At 38.9% G+C, this 23,296-nt stretch overlaps 2 protein-coding genes across 6 annotated transcripts in view; both read right to left on the bottom strand.

Moving 5' to 3' along the window:
• Positions 1-4,733, bottom strand: part of madd (MAP-kinase activating death domain) — a 58,418-nt gene extending 53,685 nt beyond the window's left edge. For 4 of the 5 annotated variants that reach the window (XM_073464932.1, XM_073464929.1, XM_073464934.1 and 1 more), the window contains exon 1: positions 4,477-4,733. The gene's annotated coding sequence lies outside the window, so the exon portion shown is untranslated. The remainder of the gene's footprint in view (positions 1-4,476) is intronic. The other variant, XM_073464931.1, reaches the window with a different exon arrangement.
• Positions 4,734-9,140: 4,407 nt separating this feature from the next.
• Positions 9,141-22,839, bottom strand: nr1h3 (nuclear receptor subfamily 1, group H, member 3). The gene is made up of 11 exons (XM_073464748.1): positions 22,683-22,839; positions 19,559-19,756; positions 17,333-17,415; positions 16,775-17,017; positions 13,633-13,899; positions 13,275-13,480; positions 12,592-12,771; positions 12,152-12,251; positions 11,606-11,719; positions 11,351-11,445; positions 9,141-11,145 (listed from the first exon to the last, which is right to left on the bottom strand). The coding sequence occupies exons 3-11, from the start codon at positions 17,373-17,375 to the stop codon at positions 10,999-11,001; spliced, it is 1,395 nt and encodes a 464-aa protein (XP_073320849.1). The 5' UTR covers positions 17,376-17,415; positions 19,559-19,756; positions 22,683-22,839; the 3' UTR covers positions 9,141-10,998.
• Positions 22,840-23,296: the final 457 nt, after the last annotated feature.

Raw genomic sequence — 23,296 nt, forward strand, 5'->3', positions numbered from 1 at the left:
TAAATAAATACATTAAATCATCTGTGAATATTTCTGTCACGTCACATACATGTCAGCAATAGTAGTTGTTTAACAATGAAGACAACAACTCCCATGATCCCATGCTACTCCATGAAGTCATCAAACTACCTTTTTTGTTTTAATCTATATTGTTGCAAAAAGACTATATGAAAACTAAAAGCATTACAATCAATATCTTATCATTAACATGTGAAATGCATGATTAGATATTAATGAATGTCAACTACAAATAAATTATGACATTTCACAAGTGAATTTCATGCTTCTTGTCGGGCAAGAACAGACCAGGCAGGCACACAAACAAGTCAGACAGGCTGCATACAAGTCATGAGTGGGCATCCACAGCACAGTCAGTGTGTGATTAAACATCCTTGCGTGTGACGCAGCTGTATCCAGTGGATGTTATGGGTGACTTTATCACAGAAGGCTTGCAATGCATTATGGGTCTAATTATGTCTAATAGCTCCAAATATGAGCAGAGGAGCCATTCACAGAGGGGCTTCTTGATGGAACAAAATGGACAAACTCTTACTTAACTACCAAACAGATCCGAAATGAAGAATGCTTACACCATTATTACTGACATATTAGTATGAAAACATAGCCACTTTAGTTACAAAACACTTTTAAAATCATCTTTTTCATCTTTGGGAATAAATCAAGCTGGTTCATACTTGACAGGGTTAACATAAAGAGTACATTGGTTGAATCTTTCCAGTGCTAAAGTATTTGATGTGTGCAATGCTATAAGAAGACACGGTTCAAACAGCACTACAGAGTGGGCTGAGACATCTCTTGTTGAGTCAGCTTATGTCAACAGCCATCATATTTTGTTATTCCGAAACACTGCAATTCTGACAATCTCCGACTTGCTTTCGCATGTGGATGAACAGAAAGACCAAAGTTAACTGTCACCTTATATTAATAAGTATATCTGCTCTGAGAGACTGGTAAAAATACAGACACTCCTTTTTCAAAGCTAGTTCTTTGTAAATTTCTAGCTATTTCTACACACAGCACAAATCTGAGGAGGGCTGCACAATTAATTGAACTATTACCCGAATCGCAACATGGCCAAGCGCAATATCCAAATCACAAGAAGGTAAAATGTGTGAAAAACTGCATTATAATATACTGTAGTCCTGCCAAGATGCCCTGCCCGACAAATCTTGTTCCCCTGATGTTAGAAATCATATTTGTTTAACATTCATTTTTTGTGAAACTGAAAAACTGTAATTCCTGATATATCATATCGCAATCACAATATCTGCAAAAATATTCAAATTATGTTTTTTCCAGACCAAACTCTAAGCATGTTAGAGAGTTGAGACAATGTAAACATTCCTCACAGTCACAGCAGTGGCTAAATACAGAAAAGGAAATAAATCTTACAGCTAAATATATTCCAACAGTGTGGGCTAGGCCTATGCAGAATACAGATCTAACCCTATTTATCTTACAACCCCATCAGGACAATGAATCAACGTGCAGGTCTGGCAACATGAACGCTTCCTGGTGCAAAGCCAAAATGGCTATTTCATGAAGCAGCAGAGCTGAAAGCAGAGCTGGAGGCAGACTCATCCAGCACAAAGTTACAGAACCACAGCATTATTTTTAGATGACAACGGAAGCACTACGGCACTTCACTGATTGTACGTAATGAGTGAGCTCGGTATTGAACCTTGTTTTGTCCCTCTACAAAAAAAGATAAAATAGGATCACCACAACACTGTGTGATCTTCAAAGGCAAGATAATGATGTAGGTTAACACAACAGATGAATGTGGTCAGAGTGGTCTGCAGGCAGCACTCACTGGTTATATAAGCACAGAGAGGAGATAGATATGATTCACAGGCCTCCAACATGGACAGCATTTCTCGCCAGTCACAACGAAAAGCAGTAACAAGCGATGGACACACACAAGAGAGGGATGTAGTGTAGATGAGACTGTATTGATCACTGCAATCTCACTTTATAATTACAATCTTTTATTACTGAACCAATGGTACAAGAACTATTTTGGTCCCCTGTCAATTAAACTGGTGAGCACAAAATGATGGCCCTGAACTCTCCAGGCCACCACTGATAAAGTACAATACTATGCTATATCAGTACTATCAAAGAATTTTACACGAGTACTTGTACAAACAGAGTGTCAATAAACATCTTGAATCTATCTTCTGTATTTATATTTTCGTTTCTATCCAAATAGACGGCAGGTTTCTTTCGACCTTGCCAGCCTATGACCCCAATTTTCAGTCCCAAACTTCAGAAAAACGAAGCACTTGCAGTGATCTCTTCTCTGCTGACATGCAAATTAACACATACATATATTTTCACATTAACAGGAAACATATCTATGTGTTAACATGTATTTAATCCTATAGGTTCACTTTTCACTTGTGTATTAACAGTTGTATTTGGTGCTAGGCTGCATTTGGGTCATGTGTCATCACATAAGATGCCACATCAAATATATGAGCATGGCAAGCGTTCACTTTTTCTTGAGTAACAGGCAGCTCAGCTCGATGTGTATTAAAAAACAATGATGACACGCATACCTTGTTTTTATTGAGGAATAAATCACATATCATCCCCTGACTCCATCTGCATATAAACCATACGTGATCCTGACCCACAGCTATGAAACTGTTTTATTGGCCTGTTTTCGTTTAGGCTTCGATATCCACATCGAATTTTACTTCAAGATCAATGAAGCTGATTTTATCTTGAGTCATAAATATGAAGCTAGCCCCTAACATCTATAGCTGCTTATATTTTCCTTCTATTTTGAGACTAGGGCTGGGTGATATGGCCTTAAAATAGCATTGTGAAAAATGATCTCGAAAACATTTCATGAATGCTAGGACTGGTCAACAAAATCAAATATCATGATATTAGTATTAATACTAGTACTAGTTTTGATACACTGGTACACACATTTTGTATTCCATTCACAAACATTTGTCACAATCCCCAGTAATTTATTTAAAACCCCCAAAATAATGTCCTCAAAATTCCATACAATCAATATCGTGCCATTTTTTTCTGTAATACAACCAAAGCAAATACATCAATATTGATATAACGATACAATATTACAGTGATGGCTATTGGACTATGATTTTTTTGATAAATAATCAGCAGTAATGTGAATATAATGACTAAGTTTGTAAAGGCAAGTATTAGAACAAGTACAACAATCCGGTGAGTTCAACAAAGCAACATTACTTTACTGTAATGCAGCCTTTAAAATCAGGAAAAAACAACATGATATCCAACATGTAAGATAATATATTGTCTCATATCATGATAACATGAGAGGGATGTTGGGGATGTTTTTATTTTTATTTTATTAATTGATGACCAAACTATTTATTAACATTTTCTATTTATTACACACTGTTTTTTTCCACTGAACTCCTTAACACATTTTACTTTATTGTATTTTTATTTTTTATCTTATCTATTACTCATCTATCTTTGTGTCTACATCTTACAGCATGTTTTACTGGAGTATGTGTGCAAGGCAAGCAAATTGCCCCAGGTGGGATTAATAAAGTTGTCTGAACAGGATATATTATTGATAAACTGCCCAGCCCTATTTTAGACAGAGCTTTCTCATGTATTTGACCTGATTTTTGCCTGACATTACATTAAGATGTATACTGAATGAAATGTTACGTATAGATATCACAGCTAATAAAACATTTAGCACCAGGATGATATGACTCATTCACTCTATACTATTCCACCTGTCTATTACTCACCCCAATGTCATGGTCGTTCAATCCACTTACTATTAAATTAACTGCCTCATCTCATCAGTCGTGTTTTCGTCGGAAGCCGGGTTGACATTGTATAAGATAATACAACTGCACAACGATGCTATAGGCGTGATGAGCGGTGGGTTTACAATGACACATGACTTAAACGGAATGGCTGTCATTTACACAGTACAAATCCAATATGAGCTGACGGTAGTGACGAGGTGCACTGGGAGTTTTACTACCTAACAAGCTAACTGTGGAGATTAGGGTGACAGTTAATGACATGGGGGGGTAACAATAGGATAGGAGCGTTATAACAAATATAAGGCGATGCCAACGCCTCCTGTTAGCTCATATAGAGCTAGTCGTGACTCTTGTGGCTGTGTTATCCTTTATTTATATTTCTAACGAGCTGTCAGGCCTCGACTTGTCCTACATGTTCACCTCAAAATGCATCATCTCACCTCCACTCTGCTAGCTTTATGGTTTCCTACGTCACTGATGGATTAGCTAGCTAGCTAGCTGCCTGGTTAGCTGCTAACAGTAGCTTCACCGATATGGATCACACATGCTAACCTGTCACATTTAACGGGCGGTGGCGACATGAGAAAACAGTTCAAAACAAACGCCATGAATGTTGTTGAGGGGTTTAAATGGCACAGGTGTTGAGTAAGAACATCCATACCTGCTTACATTAGCCGATTAGCCGCTAACGTCCGCAGCGAAGCCAGCTGCTGATGACGGCCTGGGTGGTGGGTGCCTTCTTCGGTCACTGAGGGAGCGAGACAGCGGTGTTTGTCTGAATTCAGCCTTCTTTCTTTAATATAACGGGTTATCACTGGAAACATTAGACGAGAACCACGGCTAGAAAGGCTCGCTTCCCTGTCTGACAGCTCCGCAGCATAGGAAATGATGCGAGGTGTGTGTCCGCCTCTCTGCTCGATGAACGGGTGGCTCGGTCAGTTACAACCTGCCTTCACAACATCCTCTTCATCATCATCATCTGCAGGGAGTTCCGCATACTCACAGCCCGACCAGACGGAAGCGACTAACAAGACCGAAGAAAACCACTTCATGCTCCCCACAGGAACTAACATATGTTTCTGTGGTGGTAGTAGTTCTTCATTCAGTCATCTGTCTGAATATTTTGCAGTATTTGACGTGTTTTATTCCCTAGCAGGGCCGGCCAAAGCCTTTTTGGGGACCAGGAGTATGATGTGATAGCCACCCTCCACCCCCAAACTGTGCAATTATCAACCACGATTTATGACAATAAAATGTACTGAAAGTGCTGGCTGCAAGATACTAACACATATTTAAGATATACCATATGATAATCCTTTATTACTCCCACAACAGGGACATTTGCATTATTATAGCAGCAAAGGGGATAGCAAAAGTAGAGAGCATCAGTTAAAACAGTAATAATACATTTAATTAAAAAAATATAAGTGAAAAAGCAGTAAGAACAATATAAACAATATGAATAAGAAACAAAACTTCAAAAATATTTACACCATTACTCACTGACAAAAATATTTATACCAATATATTTACACCATTGTACATTCACAAAGAAAGAACAGAAAAACAACAAACATGAATTCACAAATTTCAAATGAATTGTACTCTGAAAAGATTTTTTTTATAAATCCACAGTTAATCTTGATAAAGAGCTTCTTTTTAATCTCCCACGCTTTCTCCAGGTAAGCGGCTACTCTAAATGTTTCATATGTAAACAGCCAGCTTAATCTTTGTGCATCGTCCAAATGTAGAAAGTCAATAATTGTTTTCATGTTAATAAACAAAATTCTGCGCAGCTCTTCATTAAAAGGACAGTAGAAAACAAAATGAAATACATTTTCTATGTCATCCAAACAGCACATATAACAAATCTGCCTTTCTTCTTCCAGATTGACATACCATCCAGTTTAATATAAATATCTACAGTATTTTATGAAATCTGTTAAACTGCCTTGAGTGATGTCACTTGAGTCAGTGTGGTGAGGACTGAAGACTACAAGCTTGTAGTGAGTTTATATAACCACTGTAGCTTCTCCTCACCTCTGCTTGCGGCCAGCAGCTCGACCCCACATCAGCTGCTGCTAGCGTAACGCACCTGAATCTCTGACAGAACCGTCAGTGGACAAGTTGCATTGTGGGTAACGTAGGTGCCAGGATTTGACAAGGAGGTGGGTATCTCTCTGGCTCTACTGCATCAATTTGTATACTTAAAAAAAGCTGTCCATCATGATTGTGTTAATGTCATATGATTGAGTACCTTTTTAAGACAGTATATATTTCCAGTTGATTCAGGCCCTCGATCCTCGTCATTATAGTTAAAAATTCCTATCATAAATATGTAGTATGTTTTAGCATATGATACAAATTTGAATGCCCTAACCCAGCACTCACAAAATTAAGTGTTTTGGTATATATGTTGTAAAATGTACCAGTTATAGGCCTATACTTTTAATACGATCCTGATGCTTTTGTATTTTATCTATAACTATCATCACCTTTTCATACTGATTCACTGCTATTTGGTTTTGTAGTTGTATGCCACATGATTCAGATATCTTCCTCTGTGAACGCTGAGGATATCGTCAAATGGCACCTTAAACTCATCATATATATTTACAGTAACAATATATACAGTTTGACAGCCAAAATAACCAAAGTGACCTAAGTCAGTAATAGTAATGTTTCACTTTCCAGCAAATAAACCAAGTCGGGAAGGTGTCCCATTTAAAATATGAGATAAATCTGAGTACATGTAGACAATCACCAACGTCTTATCTGCTTTTCAATTCGTTAGGTTCGAGTCCCTGAACATCAACACAAAAAAACAAACAAGTGACTTTGATTCCAAACGTATCAGCACTACAGCGTAGCTTTAATATATACTGTACATACAAAACAGAAGGTCTTCAGGAGTTACAGTATTAAAATAGGTTTGCATTTCTATATATCAATAATGTTTACAGTGCCATCCTTTGAAGACAGGAATTACATGAGCTCAGATGACAAATACAGTATATACAATACATTTAAACTTGATACCTACAACATAAACACAGAATGTACAGTCGCAAAAAAAAGATTTACTGTAAGAGTCAACAACTGATGCTTTTGCACATGTGATCAGAGTTCAGCACACCATTACAAATTGGGGTTATGGTGGAAAATTCACCCTAGTATCACAGAGGCTACTATAAACTGAATAGTTAGTGTTTCGCTAGAAATAGCATAAAAGCAGCAAACTAAAATCCAAAAGCAAACCTCACATTACATTGCAAAGGGACCCAAAAGACAGTCAACTTCAACCAATCACTGGTACGGTTTAAAAATGCTGCACACTTCCACTTTAATCTGCTTCTTTTAATATTGATTAGTTTGTCAAAAACAAGAAGGATGTAAGAAAATCAATAGCAAAAACATGTTTCCATTTTAGAGCATCAATGAAAAAGTAAATCAAATTTTGACAGGGAAGGCAAAAAGGTTTTTATACAAAACGTGATCAGGAAATACCAGGGCACCATTGACTTCTGCCTTCATGTGTACCTCTGGATCTTCTTTCTTACTCTGTAAGTGTAATTAAGTTAACTGCTAACAAGTTTGACATTTAATTAATGGGAATGAAACTTAAAACTCTTCATGTTGTCTCGTATAACTGCACCACACTTGCTTTCAGTAGCAGAAACAATTGCATAACTGGAGCCAGGTCAGGTGTTTTTTTGAGCAACTGTTGGGGGAGAGGAAGAATAACACTGTGGTTCCTATTGTTTCAGTGATGATCTTGCAGGCTCAAGAACATACTGTACCAGTGTTAATACAATAAAGAAGGTGGAAGGAAAACATCCTCTTGTTTGTATTCATTCAACCAACCAATAGGTGGAGCTCCATTTACAGTCTTTCATCTTCTGTTGCAAGAGGTCAGTCTTTAAAATCAACCAGTGTTAACCCAGCTAGAGCACCCAGAAGAAGTCAATCTATGGCTCAGATTAGTCACCACCATGATTTATGTCATAATTAAATAGCAAATACAACCTATGCAGTGAACTCACCAATACATGTTTTTATGCTTATTAAGTTTTTGTAATTAGTGTTTTTTTGCTTAATTTGTTAAAGGGTAAGTTCACCAAAAATGAAGATTCAGTCATTATCTACTGACCATCATGAATATGGAAAGTTGGGTAAAGTTTTGAAGTCAACCAAACATTTCTGGAGCTTCACAGCAAAACAGCGTTGCAGCATTCTTCATTACAATTGAAGTCGACTTGTTTGAAACTAACAGTAGAAAACTGAAAAAAAAAAACACATAAAATGGCTCCCAGCAGCTCGTCCAGCATAATTCCAAGTCTCCAAAAGCCCCGAGATCCCAGATTGATTTAAAAAGCCTTGATTTACACCCTCCATGTGTAATTAAACTCATGCACCCACTTCATCTGGGACACAAGTTAGTGTTTGCAGCTACAGCGCAAATTTTTGACCAAAAAGGGTGTAGACAACGTCTTTTCAAATCAATTAGGGATTTCAGTGCTTCTGGAAACGTGGATTACGCCAGATGAGCTGTATGAAGCCATTTTCTTTTCCTTCAGTAGATTGTTTTACGTTTTAACACAAGTCCCCATCTACTTCAGTTGTTTAGAATACTGCAACGTTGTTTTGCTGTGAAGCTCAAGAAAGGTTTTTTGAACTATGAAACTTCACCCAAGTTTCCATCAGCATTGAGTTGATAATGAATTTTCATCGGGTGAATTTATCCTTAAGATTAAGCCTGGGTCTCAAAGACACATGCTCCAGTCCTGTCGAATCAGCAGGGATGTAAAACAATAACTCTTTGTCATGGAAGACATTTTAACATGTCACAATAGGAGGAGCACATGTGTCAATGATAAAAGTAATGGCTGCTTTAGCGTCCTGCTACTTTGCATGGTGGCTAACCGTCCACATGGCTTACTGGAATACTTGGATAGAATAGAGCCATTCTTTTGTTTTTTTAATAATATCATTAACACCTGTGCTTTTCCTACTGTGACAAGTCAAATGTCTGCTGTGAAGAAAGGCCTGTTTTCAAAAAACATGGTTTTAACATCTGGGATCCATAGCAGGTCATTAATTTAAACAAAAACATTATGCAATACAGACATGGTGGTGGATGAAGAGTAAAAAAAAGACAAGTCTGACACTGAAAACCAAAGGATCAAAACACATAAGATAAGATTCATCATAAGATTATCTTATATGGATCAAACAAAACTCGTCCTGCTTGTTATGATAATTGAGGACACCTCAGAGTCGAACGCATTTGTATTTCTGTGCTTATGTCAAGAGTCATGTAACATATTAGCTGTTAAATACAATTTTATTAATTAAAAGCCATTAAGAAATTGTAGCTGAGGGTGGAGAAAAACAATTACAATCATTTATAATGCCTGATTTTAACTGGCACTTAATTTACCATCATTTCAAAAACAAGCTTCAAAGACATGTTGTCAAGTTTTCAGCCCTCTTGAGTATGAAGAGAGAATAAACTTCACAATTCTGAATTTGCACTGACATTCCTTTATCATCCATTACGCATTTCAAGTTTACACTGCACAGGAAAATGCATGGAAAACACAGCATAAATATAAACATCTAAAAAGTCTACTTTTCATCATAATGAATAACTTTTTGTTTCTACTCATTTCCTGTTCTCTGCTCCCTGTTAATAAAGATTTTGGTACAGTTTTTAGCAAGGATTTCCAGAATTTGACCAGTTAAAGCCGTTAGTGTCGAGTGCCCCTTCGAGGAAGACACTCGAGAAAACAGGTAGACCTTTAGATTGAGCTCATTTTCCAGTGAATATTCAGCTGTACACCTTTTCCTCAGTATCATTCATACAGTATATTATCAAAAATAAAAGCCTGTGAAATTCTCTACATCCTGTTCAAACTACACGCATGTTGCTTGTACATTTCTCTCACCTCTAAAAGCTTGTGTTAATAAACAGAATCAAAATATGAAAATAACTGTACTGCCTTGTAATGAAATTAATAAATCTCACATGAACATAAAGACGAGTAAGGTGTTAATAGAAGCAATCGTTTCGTTTTTGATTTAAGAATACAACTTTGTCAGAGTGGGATATTATGCATTTGAAAGGAGGCTCACAGAGATGATGGTTTGACTTTCTTTGTTAAACAACATTTAATCTTTACATGGAATTTGAGGACACATTAGTACCACCTATTTCAAGGTACCAGTGCTCTGTGTGAAAAAACAAAAAGAAAGAAATAGATTTAGTCGCATCACCATTTCCTGTAAATGAGGGCGCAGTCTGCCAGTCACCTGCAGTGAGGTTTACCTTCTTGTGCGCTAGTATGTGATTGTACAATATTGTGGATACGTTCCATCGGTGCACTCTATACAGTTTTCTTGTGAAAATAAATATACAATTTACATGAAAGTTAATGGGCATCTATAAATGACCAAAAGGGTCCCTTATGCACTTGGAAGAAAACTAATCTAATAGAAATTAAAGAAGCCTCCAGTTCCCAGAGGTCTACTTCACATTACTTTACCTGAGCGACTACACCAACCTTTTGATTTCTGCACTTACGCCAAAAGGAACACAAACTATTTGTTGCCATATCGCTATGCACAACACCAGCCAGATGGCCTACTGTTTTACCCGAACATCAATAAAGTGAACAGCAGATATCGGTCTGCTCATGCTTATCCTTTTCCACCTATTGCACAACTGCAAAAATCACTATTTCAACTGAACGAGCAGCTGTAATCCTGATGTTTGAGATAGCCACAGCTAAGACCTGCTCAGAAATTTTGCATTATAATTCTTAGAGGATGAGTACAGAACTGCACTAGAGATCAACATAACTTCAACAAATATTATATCAGAGATAACTGGCTAAAGAGCCTGATGCTGGTATTTAACATCGCCACAATCATGTCAGCATCTACACAAAAAGAAAAACGACAAAATCGCTCAGAGAAAACTAGGTGTTCATGTTGCTCCTTATGAACACAAAACCATTTAGCAGTCTTTTTGAGAGCAAAGGGCAATGACGCTCTCCTCCCACCAGAAAAAAAAACAAAAAACACTATAACCAATCCCTGACCAGATGGGCAGAAAGGAGTCAGTGTTCCTGCTCAATGCAATGTCTGTCTCAGTCTTCACACGGCCACATCAGGTCTGCAGTCACTCATTGACGTCCCAGATTTCAGATAGCAGCGGGGGAAGCTTCTTGTCCTGGAGGCGAAGTGCAAAAACCTGCTCCGAGTGGACGCTACTTAGTGTACGAAGGCTCACCAGCTTCATCAGCATACGGGGAAACATCAAGTGATCCTGAGGAAACCATTGAAACACATTTTTAAAACACAAAACAGTAAAACAGTTTAACAGTTTCCGCAAATGTCTTTCTCATTCACTTTCTGTTACTGTTGTTTTAACCATTCTAACCTCAGCCCTGACCCAATGTGCTTGTTGTGATGACTATAGCCGGGTCATGCTGACATACTGCCGGTCAAAGAGGTTACCACTGAGCACTTACATTTGGTCTCTTTATCATGATGTAAGAGCGCAGTGCGTCCACATAGGGCTGCTGCAGCCGCTCCACCAGATCATGATCCTGCACATTCGGCCGATCTAAACAGGGTTTACCAAACAAAAAAAGACACCTGTTAATCTCTTTTATTACAGATTATTAGAAATAATGGAGAGTGGCGGCTTCAGCTCTAAATATACTTTCACTTTGAGCCCTGCATACTTAGGATTCACTGCAGGTTGTGTAGTTTATGATTCTGACCTGCAGAAAAGATGTTGATGGCGATGAGCAGGGCGTATTCAGCCTCGTCTAGATGCAGGTCGTTCATTCCTTTTGAGAACTCAAAGATGGGATTAATGAACTCGAACTGAAGCCCTGAGGAGGTGAGAGTAGAGAGAGAGACAAGGAAGCGTTTAGTCACTTTAAAGAAGAAATGTGGTGCAATAATACATTGTGTGCTTTAGGGCTTCCTTAGCAGGAGTATTATTATCGGAAACAATAAAGCAAGAGCATCAAATGTTTCTTTTTCTTTATAGATTACATATCAAATATACCCATTTGTGACAACTACACACAGCATTTGTGATATTAATATATCGTAGTTCATATCTTATGGTGACTGTCTAGTTGTTGCAATAATTAAGGCATGATGGTTGAGAAAAAAAAGTATTAACACTTAAAAAATCTGCTCATACCTTTTTTAAAAAGCACGCAAGACAGGTGGAACACATGCAATCATCTTATATTATACCTAATAATGTTTATATCTTCCATTAAAATTTGACAGGAAGTAATTAGCAAATCTACCTGCTTTGGCGAAATCCTCCTTATTATAGCTGAAATCCTTCAGAAACGTGATGCTATCAATAGCAGGGTTGTACCGCCGAGATGTCTCGAGCAGCATGATCTGAGGAGGAAAAACACATCTTGTTAAGTGTAATATCAACATGCTGCCAAACTAAGACTAACTGATACGCAGAGATATTCAAAGTTTTTGCCACTAGCAATTAGAGAATGTCTACTCTCCGTCTAATGTCTTGTCTGCTAAAACTGCAAAAAATTATGACCTTACTGCCATATTTTTCAAAGAGTCAATTGTGTATTTAGTTTACTTGTGACATAATCAAGTAAATGCTGATCTCAAGTAAGTTATGTACAGTTGCAGTACCTGCATTGAGAGCTAAGCAAACATTTTAAATCTAAAGCTACAGGAACAAGAAACAATACTTCAATAAATCATGACGAACCTCAATGGTAGATGTCTTCAGTAGAGCAATCTGGTCCTCCCTTGTGAGCTCCAAGAAACCAGGAAGCTGCTTAGCAAAATCCACAATCTCCTGGACCGACATGATTGCGAGCTCAGTGAAGTGGGCGAAGCGCTGCTGACGCACTTCTCGATTCTGTAAGTCCTGACTCTGTGGCCACGGCTGTTGGACGCACACACAAATGTATGAACTGGTTAACAAAGAATAAACATCCCCTGATGGGTTTTCAAAACAGCAAAGCAACAGACACAACATATGCTAAGTTGAACCTGGAAAGCAGAGATGCTCAAATCAAGTCTTCGACCAGACATTGACAACAGATGTTTGTGACTCTCAATGTACCTCCACACCTCAGCACAGTCATGATATTTTGTCTCTACAGCAGCTATTTTTTGATACAGCTGCCATGTCCTGCAAGAATACTGGCCACCCACACTGAATATCTACTCTGAATGTAGCCCCTGTTATTTATTCTGTTCAGTAAAGCTTTTTTTATTGTCCAAATTAATTGTCACTACCACAAACAACAAACAGTTTGAAGATATTAATGCTTAGTTTCTTTGGCCGTTTTAAGTAGGCCTACTGACTTTGGCAATAAAATCACATGAGAGGCCCTTAACTGGTCTAAACAAAATCTAAACCCAAATCTACAGATGTTCACTTACTGTGACTTTTGGCCGGTCAAGGAACGACCTCTTGTTGCATTGCTTCTGCATGGCCACCAGCTTCTCAATCATCTCCTGCTGCTGTGGATCCAGTGCGGCTGCTTCGAGAGGAGGGGTGGGGGTGACCACTGTGGACGAGCGGGCCGTCTCCTCCTCGTGCTGCTTCTTCATCTTCTTCAGTCGGATTTGTTCCTCGGAGAGCACACCTGCAGGTCAAAGAGGGATGCACATCTTGACTAACACTTAATGTTACATTTTATACTCGTGATTTTCTCCCACAGCTACAACCCCATAAGCCAAACTGCAGTGGAATCTAAATTTTCTCCATCTCTGATTCATCTGGCATGCTGACACTCACACTGCTCCAACATGCCCGCCTCCCGACACTTGCGCAGGCGGCACTGCTGGCACTTGCGGCGCATGTACATGTCCATCTCGCAGCGGCCGTTGTTCTTGCAGGAGTACTGGGCACTTTTAATGACGCTGCGTCGAAAGAAGCCCTTGCAGCCCTCACAGCTCAACACATTGTAATGGAAACCAGAGGCCTTGTCACCGCATACACTGCACACCTCATTGCCAAGCATCTTCGGAGCAGGACCCTTCTTTCTTTTCACTGGCTGACCATCTATACACAAAAGAGAGGAAATAAATCAAATTAAGCACTTTCAACAATTTCAGTGAAGGGAAATCAGAGGCAGTAATCTGTATACAGAGGGTTATTAGATGTGAGCTGGAGGCCAGGCCATGTCTGCTTGTCTACCCTCATTAGCATGAGGAAAAGATGAGTACTTCTAGGTCAGAGATGGCTCTATATGCAAAATACGCCAGCACATAATGTAGGATATACAATGCAAATTCCCTGAGTCAGCAACATCCTGACATATGCCTTTCTTGCAGGTCCAGATCTGCATATTCAAAGAAAAACATTTAATTTATAAATTAAACCCAGAGAGCACCAGCTGTTGACTTCTAGTTAAAAACCGGGTGATATTCAGTCTGAATGTCTTTCGCCCTCTTTTCAACCAGCTAAAACGCAGTTACAAAATCAATGTGTCACAAAACACAAATTTGTGTTATTTTGATTATTTGTTCAGTTGTAGGTTCAAAGAGAGACACTACTGATTCGTGTTGAGGTATTTCTCCAAGCTCTGGTGGACTAAATGTCTACACCAGGGGTCTGCAACCTGCGGCTCTGGAGCCACATGCGGCTCTTTTGCCCCACTGCAGTGGCTCTCTGTGGCTTTGAGATTTTACATGAAAATGAATAATATATATATATATATATTTTTTATCATCATCACTGCTTTAGGCCGACAGTGATTCTTGCATTCTCCTAAAGTAAAAATGCGTAGCCTACACACAGAATTGTATCTGTTCTATCAAGTTGTGATTAATTGAATGATCCTGAGTTAACACATTGTGTTTTATGCTCGAGCCCGAGGGTTGATTGCTGTATGTGGCAGAGGATAAAAAGAAGGATTAACTCACACTGAAATGGACTAAAATAAATTTAAACTGTCCTGTGTTTTTTTTTACTTTTACTGCCTGCCACTATGTGTTTTATTTATTATCAAATGAGGCTACTTTTTATTTTGTATATTTTCACAAACACAGGGAGGACTTAAGTAGGTCTGCATATATAGTTCTGTATTGCTACTCTATTTCTATTTATTGTAGGTTAGTTCTTTTATTTCATAAATGCACCAAAACATGGCATCATTGAAATGGAAATGCAAAGTTCAAGTACCTTATACTGTAAGCATAAGTAGCCCACTGAAGAGATGCCACATCATGTGGAATTATAAATGAATGCTCATTGAGGCTGATTAATAATCTTGACAGGCTAATTTAGACTTTCTAGGCCGTGTTACCTTCATTATAAGACACAAATATGTTTTGCGGCTCCAGACATATTTTTTTGGCGAGGGACGGGGGCAAAAATGGCTCTTTTAATCGTACAGGTTGCTGACCCCTGGTCTACACGAAGGTGTAATTTTAACGCATTCCGCAGCTAGAGGGACCATCCATCAATTAACCATCCATCGATGGTTTGATTCCTGACTCCTACCCTGGAATGATATTCACACTAGGTTATTGCAGGATGTGCATTTTCATCCTCTACAATGTACAAATAATAGTCTATCGTGATTTTGGAGCCAAGGGTCCCTTGGATTTTGGATTTTTCGAGAGTAGAGACATCACAAAGTGCTTCACAGAGGCAACAATGTCATGTAAAGTACGGTCTAAACTTTAAGATTTAACATCTCAATTAGTCTGTGAAAAAACTTTCACTTTTGAACCAGTTTTGAATGTCTTTTCACAGGTCTCCATAGACATTTTTTAAACATCTTTTCAATGGAAAAAATGCTCACTGTAAAAGATAAATCAAATCAAATACACATTACTTCATCAACCTTTAAGCAACTGAGAATAAGGACACAACAGAGTAAATACACTGAACTACTAGATTATTAGATACACTTGTACAAGCTGATCCAATTCAAACCAAAACTTTAATTTTGATGTCAATTATGTTAATTCAACTGTTCAAGGCTCTAACTAGTAGTAGACTGCATATAAGTTTTGCAATATTTTCTTCACTCTCATTAATATACACAAGGTACAATATCAGTTATATTAAAAAAAATGTAGCTGCATTAGGCTGTACAGGTGTAGCTTACAAACTAGTGTCTACCTCAGTGTGCAACTATTAAAATGAAGTTGAAAGGCTGATTCTGCAATTAAGATAGAGATTTAAAGAAACATTTAAGCTAAAATAAGTATGTCAACAACTGTAGCATAATAATGTCAAGACATGTCTGTGATTAGGACGACATTAGCAGAAAAAATACTGGTTAGGCTAGTCTGTGAAAGTTGTCACACAAGTCGAATTACCCACACAGACGCAGAAGAAACACACACCAGAGACAAACCACTATCATATTAAAGCATATTGCGATATGATTCCAGATAATTGGGAATGATAATTTTTGTTGTTATTTTCACTGAAAAAACTATTAAAATCATGATGATGTGACATTTGTTTGGGTTTGTACCAAACAAACATGTTTTTTTACAAGATTTGTAGGCCAGGACATCTCTCACACATTTTAGCTTGATCAAATTTCAGCCTCTTGTGCTTTAGATAATGCACTTGGCCATGCTGCCATTTTGACTTTGATTAATTGTGCAGCGTTAATCTTGACCACAATTAAGTAAAACATCATAAAAGGAAGCTGGAATTTAGCCACGTCTGCTACGATTCTTTCAGAATGGAGATGCACACAGTGATGCCTTATTTTCCCCAGACGATGACTAATGTTGACTAAAGCAGCAACATTTACAGAAACTGCACATTGATCTTCCAGACAAGCAATCTGGCACTCCATCAAAAAAGGCTGTGTGCCATTTATTCAAGGATTCAAGGTTAATGTCAGTTCTGGAGAGAGGCATCAAACTTCTGTACGTCAGCCATTTAAAAGTAAGTACTTCTCTCTCACCTGTGCTGGCAGATGTGTCACCTGCAGCTGGATCCAGCTTAATGTCACTTGGCTCTATCGCCAGAGGGCTGCTCATATCAGTCAGTGAAGGGCCGTTGTGAGGGGGGACGGGGAAGTCATCTGGGTGGGAGAGGTCAGCCAGCGACAGCAGGCCGCCGTGCTTCATTGTGGTGCTTCCACTGTTTTCCTCAACCATGCAGTCCAGCTGCAGCTCAGAGGCCCCGTCAAACACCTTACTCTCATCTGAGGGAGGAGACGCAAAGACATTCAAAACCACCACCATACACCTTGTGACAGTGTGACTACTTTTGTCAAATGTATACTATATTTCTGCTCTGACACTCTTTTGTAAGGATACATTTTAGAGCGCATGTTCAGTACACAAACATGTTCCTTTGAGGTGGACAAAGTAATAAACAGCTTAAACAGACCAGGCTGAATACTCAGCATACAAGGAGAAGATTCTGGCCAAACATGAAGCAAAACAAAGACTGAGAGAACGGATCCCTGTCCAGTTTGACTCACAGAGTGCACTGATACAGAAATGGTTCCTCTTACCATGACCAACATCTGGGATATCAGTCATAGACAGCGTGGACATCTTCTGCACAGCAGCTTGTCATAACGAAATCAACGTGTACCTGTGCAATAAAAACACAAATCTTACTCAATTATGACAGCAACTTCACTAACTTTGTTTTAGTCGGAACCAAAGTATAACCAAAACAAATCCCTCAAGCAAAAACCAAAAATTCCCCTTTTGTTGAAAGTAGCCGTCACTGTGGTAGACTGCTTATAGTAACTCAATGTAGGCTGTGGATTCAAAACAGGGATGTGGTTGAGTTACATCAATGGCAGGCATTTATGATCTACACGGCACAATGTGCTTCTTAGAAAGATCTAAAATATGACAAGCGGAGTCGACTCAGATCCTGTCTATAACAAAATGCGTGAGCAGGAAAGCCAACTGACTGTGAAAGCAGAAATGAAAGTTTGTCATGTGTCACACTCGGACGCATTTCAGGAAACTGATTCAGCAGACACACACATGCATGATTTTCGGCTATTCTTAGCCAGCGTGCAAGAAGAAAAGCCCAGTTTAAAAAATGTAGGCTTTCTGTCATTTGTGTGACAAATAAAAATGATAACGTAAAAAGACGTTTATTATTATTAGCTGATATGATACAAAGATGTACTTTCTCACCCATTAAATGACCAATTCTAACTATTTCATCAATTATCAGTTTACATTCATTGATATGAATTCAGGTTGAATTAACAACTACACGGGAATGTCGAGTTCTGTAGAATGAAAGTGAATTAAATCAGGTTAAACTTTTGAAAATGTGAAATCCCTCAGAGCACTTTACAACACAAGTCAGCATTAATATCTCACAAATCAACGTACTTATTCACATTTATGCAAAAGAATCCTGCATTTTTACCATAAGGCAGCTCTGCTCGTTGATTTGGAACATAGACTAGGTGAGCTTGCTGTCGCATTGAGCTCCTTGATTTTATTGGAGATTCACTCAAAACTTTCAAATTATGTTAAGACTGTGTCACAGAGCTTTTGCTGCACCTGCCTTTTGTATTTTGTATGCTTAAAAGATAGCAGCTTATGTTGCCAAGTGTGAAAAACATTATTTAGAATAAGAACAGACAGACATGACAGACAGAAGGGAAATCTTCCATTTCTTTTGCTAAACTCTTCAGATTGAAGACCTGAGAGCTCCAGACTTACCTTGTTTTCTGCATCTACGGAGAAAAATTGCTAAAATCTGACAGACTAGAAATCAGTTGTCCTAAATAAAGTACATTGCAAATGCACGATCAAAATTTGGTTTTGCTAATATTTGTCTATTGCAATCAGTAAAGTTGGACAGCTTGCCAAGAGCCCCATTCATTTTGAGTACCTGTTTGTGTCTCTCTCTCTGCATGTGTGTAAACAAAGTCGCATTATGTAACCACTTGTGATGTCACTTTTTCCTCACTAAACTATAGGATATAATTACCCAACACTGCTGCAATTCTGGCCAACTACTCTATCAACTATGTCAATCAAAAAGCTGATAGCAGGTGCTGACCTGGTAGTCATTTAAAAAACTAAATGTCAGGCCCTGAGAGTCAACACTGCTAGTTTAAGAACAAAAACGATCCAATGTGACACAACACAACAAAAAAAAGGGAATGGATGAACTGTGATTACGCAAATTAGATAACTTAAGTCAGATTATCTTCCCTAGAAATAAAGGGGAAAACCGTCATAAAACAGAAGACATGAAAGAGCCACAATAGCGGTGAAGGAAGTAATTTTCCACTGATAAGCTTCTGAACAACAGTTAACCTGGAAAGTGGTTATTGTTGCAGCAGTCCAAGTTAAAAGCTTTCACACAGGAGGTAATAATGAAGGCTACACTTGTTGGCATAAAGGCGCCTGGGTGACTTTTTTTTTTTCCAGCTGTGACTGTACTCACCTAATGTCGGCTATTATAACTCTAAAGTGAGGCAAAGTATGACTAATGTTTGCCTTTAGAATATCCAGGTCGGCATCAAGAGGCATAGTTGTGCATTTGCTAAAGAAAGAATGCAAGTCTAATGGGATTTTTTCAGTAAGAGCCTCAAACTACTTCAGTGTTTCCACTGATTACAAAGCATTTTGCTCTAAATAACATCGAGCGATGCCTAAATGAAAACAAAAACATTTTAATACAAAGCCCCCCTTGACTCAAACTTAACAGCCACTGCGAGTCTGTGCCAGGCGTAGTATCGGACTGACCTTACCTCTGAAGTTGATGTCTTATTTATCGCCTATCCATCTCGCTCATGTGAGTCCACAACCACAGTCTGTCGATGTTCCTGCGCTGATGGATGACTTTCTTGCCTGAGGAGTCTTGAGGATGCCAAAACCCCTGTGGCTCACTGGGCGGAAGTTAAGTGACTCAATATCTTGAAGCGAGTGAGTAGGAAAGAAGTCCCTTTCTACAATGCCCAATGGGAGACAGGAGGGAAAACAGATAGAGAGACAGAGGGAGGGAGGAGGAGGGGGGGTGAATGAGGGAACACAAGAGGTTACTATTGGTCATGTGCATGACTCTTAAATCCCCACAGGGCTGTGGTGTTCCAGCCTTTTCCTCTTGGAGTTTTGAAGCAGCCGATTTTACTTTAATAGCCTCATACCATCCAGACACCTGTAGATGATCTCATCTTTTATCCACTTCTTTCAAAATATAACCAGTATTGTCGTCCACTGCCTGAGATCCCAATCTATTAGGGCTCTAACCACTGTCACAAAAATGTCACACAGCGTATGAAATCAACATTCACCTCTTACATCGAGCTTGAATGTGTCTATCATTTAACTGAAAGAAAAAGACCAACCTCAACACTCACATATTGAGTAACAACAAATCAATATGTCAAACTCCATGTCAGCACTGCGGATCAGAAGTCAAAGCTTGTCTGACTTGTGTTATACAAGATCCGACACCTGTTCTCGCACACAATAGGTGTAGTAATCAAAAGGTATCAACTTTTATTGGGTGAATTCACATTCTTGGGTTGTAAAACCTTTCTGCTCAGCCGGTGAACTCATGTCATCTCCGCCCCGATCTCTCTGTTCAAGTCCAATGTCCCCTGCATCTTATCAGCTAGCCACCTTTGTCCATGTGCATGTTTTCATAGACTGCTGCAAATTAAATGAAAACACCAACAAAATCAATAGAAAGGCACTGAATAAAGCAACGTGGTTATGCTTAAAACGGATAAGTCATTGTTATTTTCTACAATTAATTATAACACATTTAATATCGTCGCCTTAGCGTCTGACTTAAAAGACAGGGGTGGTTCTTATCTTACACAAATCACTGATAAAACAACTGTATAATTTAACTGCATTTGTGATTCCAGGACAATATCTTGATGATGACTTGTTATAAGACAAGAAGTGTAAATAGAACAACTGAATTGAGATGATTTAGCAACCAGTGCTCGACCAATTAGTCCATCAAGAGCAAATCAATCACAAATGATTTAGATATTATTAATTACTCATTTGGTCATCTTCAAGAGAGGAAAACTAAAAATGTTTTGGTTGCAGCTCCTCATATGACATTATTTGCTGGTTTTCTTTGTCTTCTATGTTCGCTAACTGGACAAATTTTGCGCTGATACAGAAAACCAATAATTTCCTGCTTGTCGTGGCTGATACGGATAAGATAACCGATAATTTCACCTTTTTGTATTTTAAAAATAAGTTCATACCCTTTAGTTTGCGCACAACTGAGGGTATGATGGGCTCAGAGGTAGTGAGCAGAAATGGATGATTTAATCGTCCAGAGCTCTAATAAGATTTCTTGTTTGAAACTCCCTTTTCTTATTCTTTTTCTCTATGGTCCGCAGATGGCTAACTACCAAGTGTGTAGATGTTGCACTGGTTAAATCAACTAAAGGAGTTTGGCTTGATATGATCAGCTCTTTGCATCAGCTATAAATCCAACAAACACCAATGAATAGCCGATAATATAGATTTTCCAATTTCAGGCATATCACCTATCTCTAAACAAAATAAACCATTTTAACGGAAAGAAATTATAGTTCCCATTTTTCACAATCTTTTGACATGTTATAGACCAAACAATGAAGTGATCAATCAGAAACAATTAGCAGATTCTCTTCATGACCTTAGCTGCAGTCCTATAAGCAACACTGCGCTGAGGACTTCAACGAAGCCTAAAACATTTGCAGAAGTGTCCCAGTCAGTGTCAGTGACCACGCTGGTGGCTTGCAGAGTGATTATGACAAAGCAGTGTTCATGAATGTCTCCAAGTCAGTGTACCAGACATAAAAACAGTCAGCATGACCGGGTGGGAACTGTTCCCTTCTCAAAATCTCAGGGTACCAACGGATGTAACTCCCTCCGGTGAAGCTAAATCAGACTGCCACACTCAGCAAGAACTTAAATGTGAAAGCAAAGAGTCAGTGCAAAATGGATCAACGTTCCCACCATCACACTGATGGAAGAAGAAGTACAGTCAGTGATAGTGGCCCTTGCAGACCCACCCAGATGTTTTCACTTCTTCACACCAGAGACAAGTGCTCAGGTTGACATTGGGTGGAGCCGTGCTGGGAATTATGTGAGGTCAGTGAATTAAGAGAAACGGTGAAAAAGACATCTGATAGCAGGTGCAACAGATGTCAAGTCTGTACACAGCCACACAGAGGCGGAAAAAGTGAAACCACCTGTGTGTTTGGGCCAGAGATGTTTAAGATGCTTTCAGTTAAACCCTTTTAGACATTACAACGAGACTCATTTAGCGAGATGCAAGACCAGCAGTCACAGCCTGGCATCCTTTGTCAAGCTAAATTAGTTAGCTCAAATGCAATTAGCCTCGGGGGCTAGCTCGTTGGCTGTCAACAAACACTTTACCTCAGCACCATCAGCGTTGTTTCGTTAGAGTGTTATGATGCTAAATACCTGAAAAACAAGTCGCAGCTTCAAACACATTTGACACGTTTCGTGTTGACACTGTTCTGTCGTGGTTGTTTAGAGTTGCTGCTAACATTAGCTCAGTAAGTTACTTTACTAGCCTTACTGTCAGTGAACTGGCAGGAAAACAAACACAGCTACTTAGCTAGCCACAAAAGCAGCTTGTAAATACTAGCTAACGTTAACATATTTTAATGGACCGAGCGAAAACTCGTTAGCCTTCAGACATTGCTAATTAAAAACAACGGGATGTTAAATTAGGTGAGCTGAGCTTCGAAGTCAATCTAAACAAGGCCAATATCGTTCGGCTAACACCTCCGCACGCGATGGCAACTCCCTTTTAACAAGTTCAACTTAGTTTTGCTAACTTCACATTTTGGGAACAACAAACGGGACAAAACGCAAAAGGGATTCACTTGCCAGACGAGTTTGAGACTACTTGTGAGTGAGGGTAGGCTACTCCGTCCGTTCTTGGCTGTTGACAGCGGCTTTGACAACCGAAGCTAGCATGTTAGCTCGCTTGCCAGCGTAGTTGCATCATGTGACTGAGCGGCCCTGGGTAGCTCCGCTCAGGCTGCGGCTGGAGCAGCAGGAGGCAGGAGACATCAGGCTGAGAGCTGCAGCTGCAGGGTTTATCCCCAGTGTCCAGTCTTACAGGCAAATTAATATGTTTAACTTTCCAAAGGAAAAATATTACATGGCATGGAACATTACCAATGACTGCCAAAACAAAAACAAGGCATTGGTTTTATATTGATTTTTGAATTGAATAACTTCATTGTCCAGCCAGGAAACACGTCTCAACAAACACAAACATGTCCACTGTATTAAAAACAAAAACAAGACACATCACATCAATAAAACAAAGACCTCCCGACTTTACAACTGTCAGTGCATTTATACCCATAGTGTTCAGTGTACACTATCATCTATCTATCAAGTTTACTGTCATTCGTTGGCTACATAAATTGTCAGAGGCCTGAAGGGATAAATAAAGAGCCATCTTATCTTATCTTACACCCAGTACAATGAAC

This window comes from Pagrus major, chromosome 4, assembly GCF_040436345.1.
Source record: "Pagrus major chromosome 4, Pma_NU_1.0".
Classification (NCBI taxonomy): Eukaryota; Metazoa; Chordata; class Actinopteri; order Spariformes; family Sparidae; genus Pagrus; species Pagrus major.

What these genes read in the sequence shown, in the direction of transcription:
- nr1h3 (XM_073464748.1), bottom strand. Translation starts at nt 17,375, where the DNA reads ATGTCCACGCTGTCTATGACTGATATCCCAGATGTTGGTCATG. An exon ending in TGAAGACATCTACCATTGAG is followed by an intron (nt 12,252 to 12,591) that starts GTTCGTCATGAT and finishes TTTCCTCCTCAG; the next exon opens with ATCATGCTGCTCGAGACATC. An exon ending in GGAGGATTTCGCCAAAGCAG is followed by an intron (nt 11,720 to 12,151) that starts GTAGATTTGCTA and finishes TCACCTCCTCAG; the next exon opens with GGCTTCAGTTCGAGTTCATT.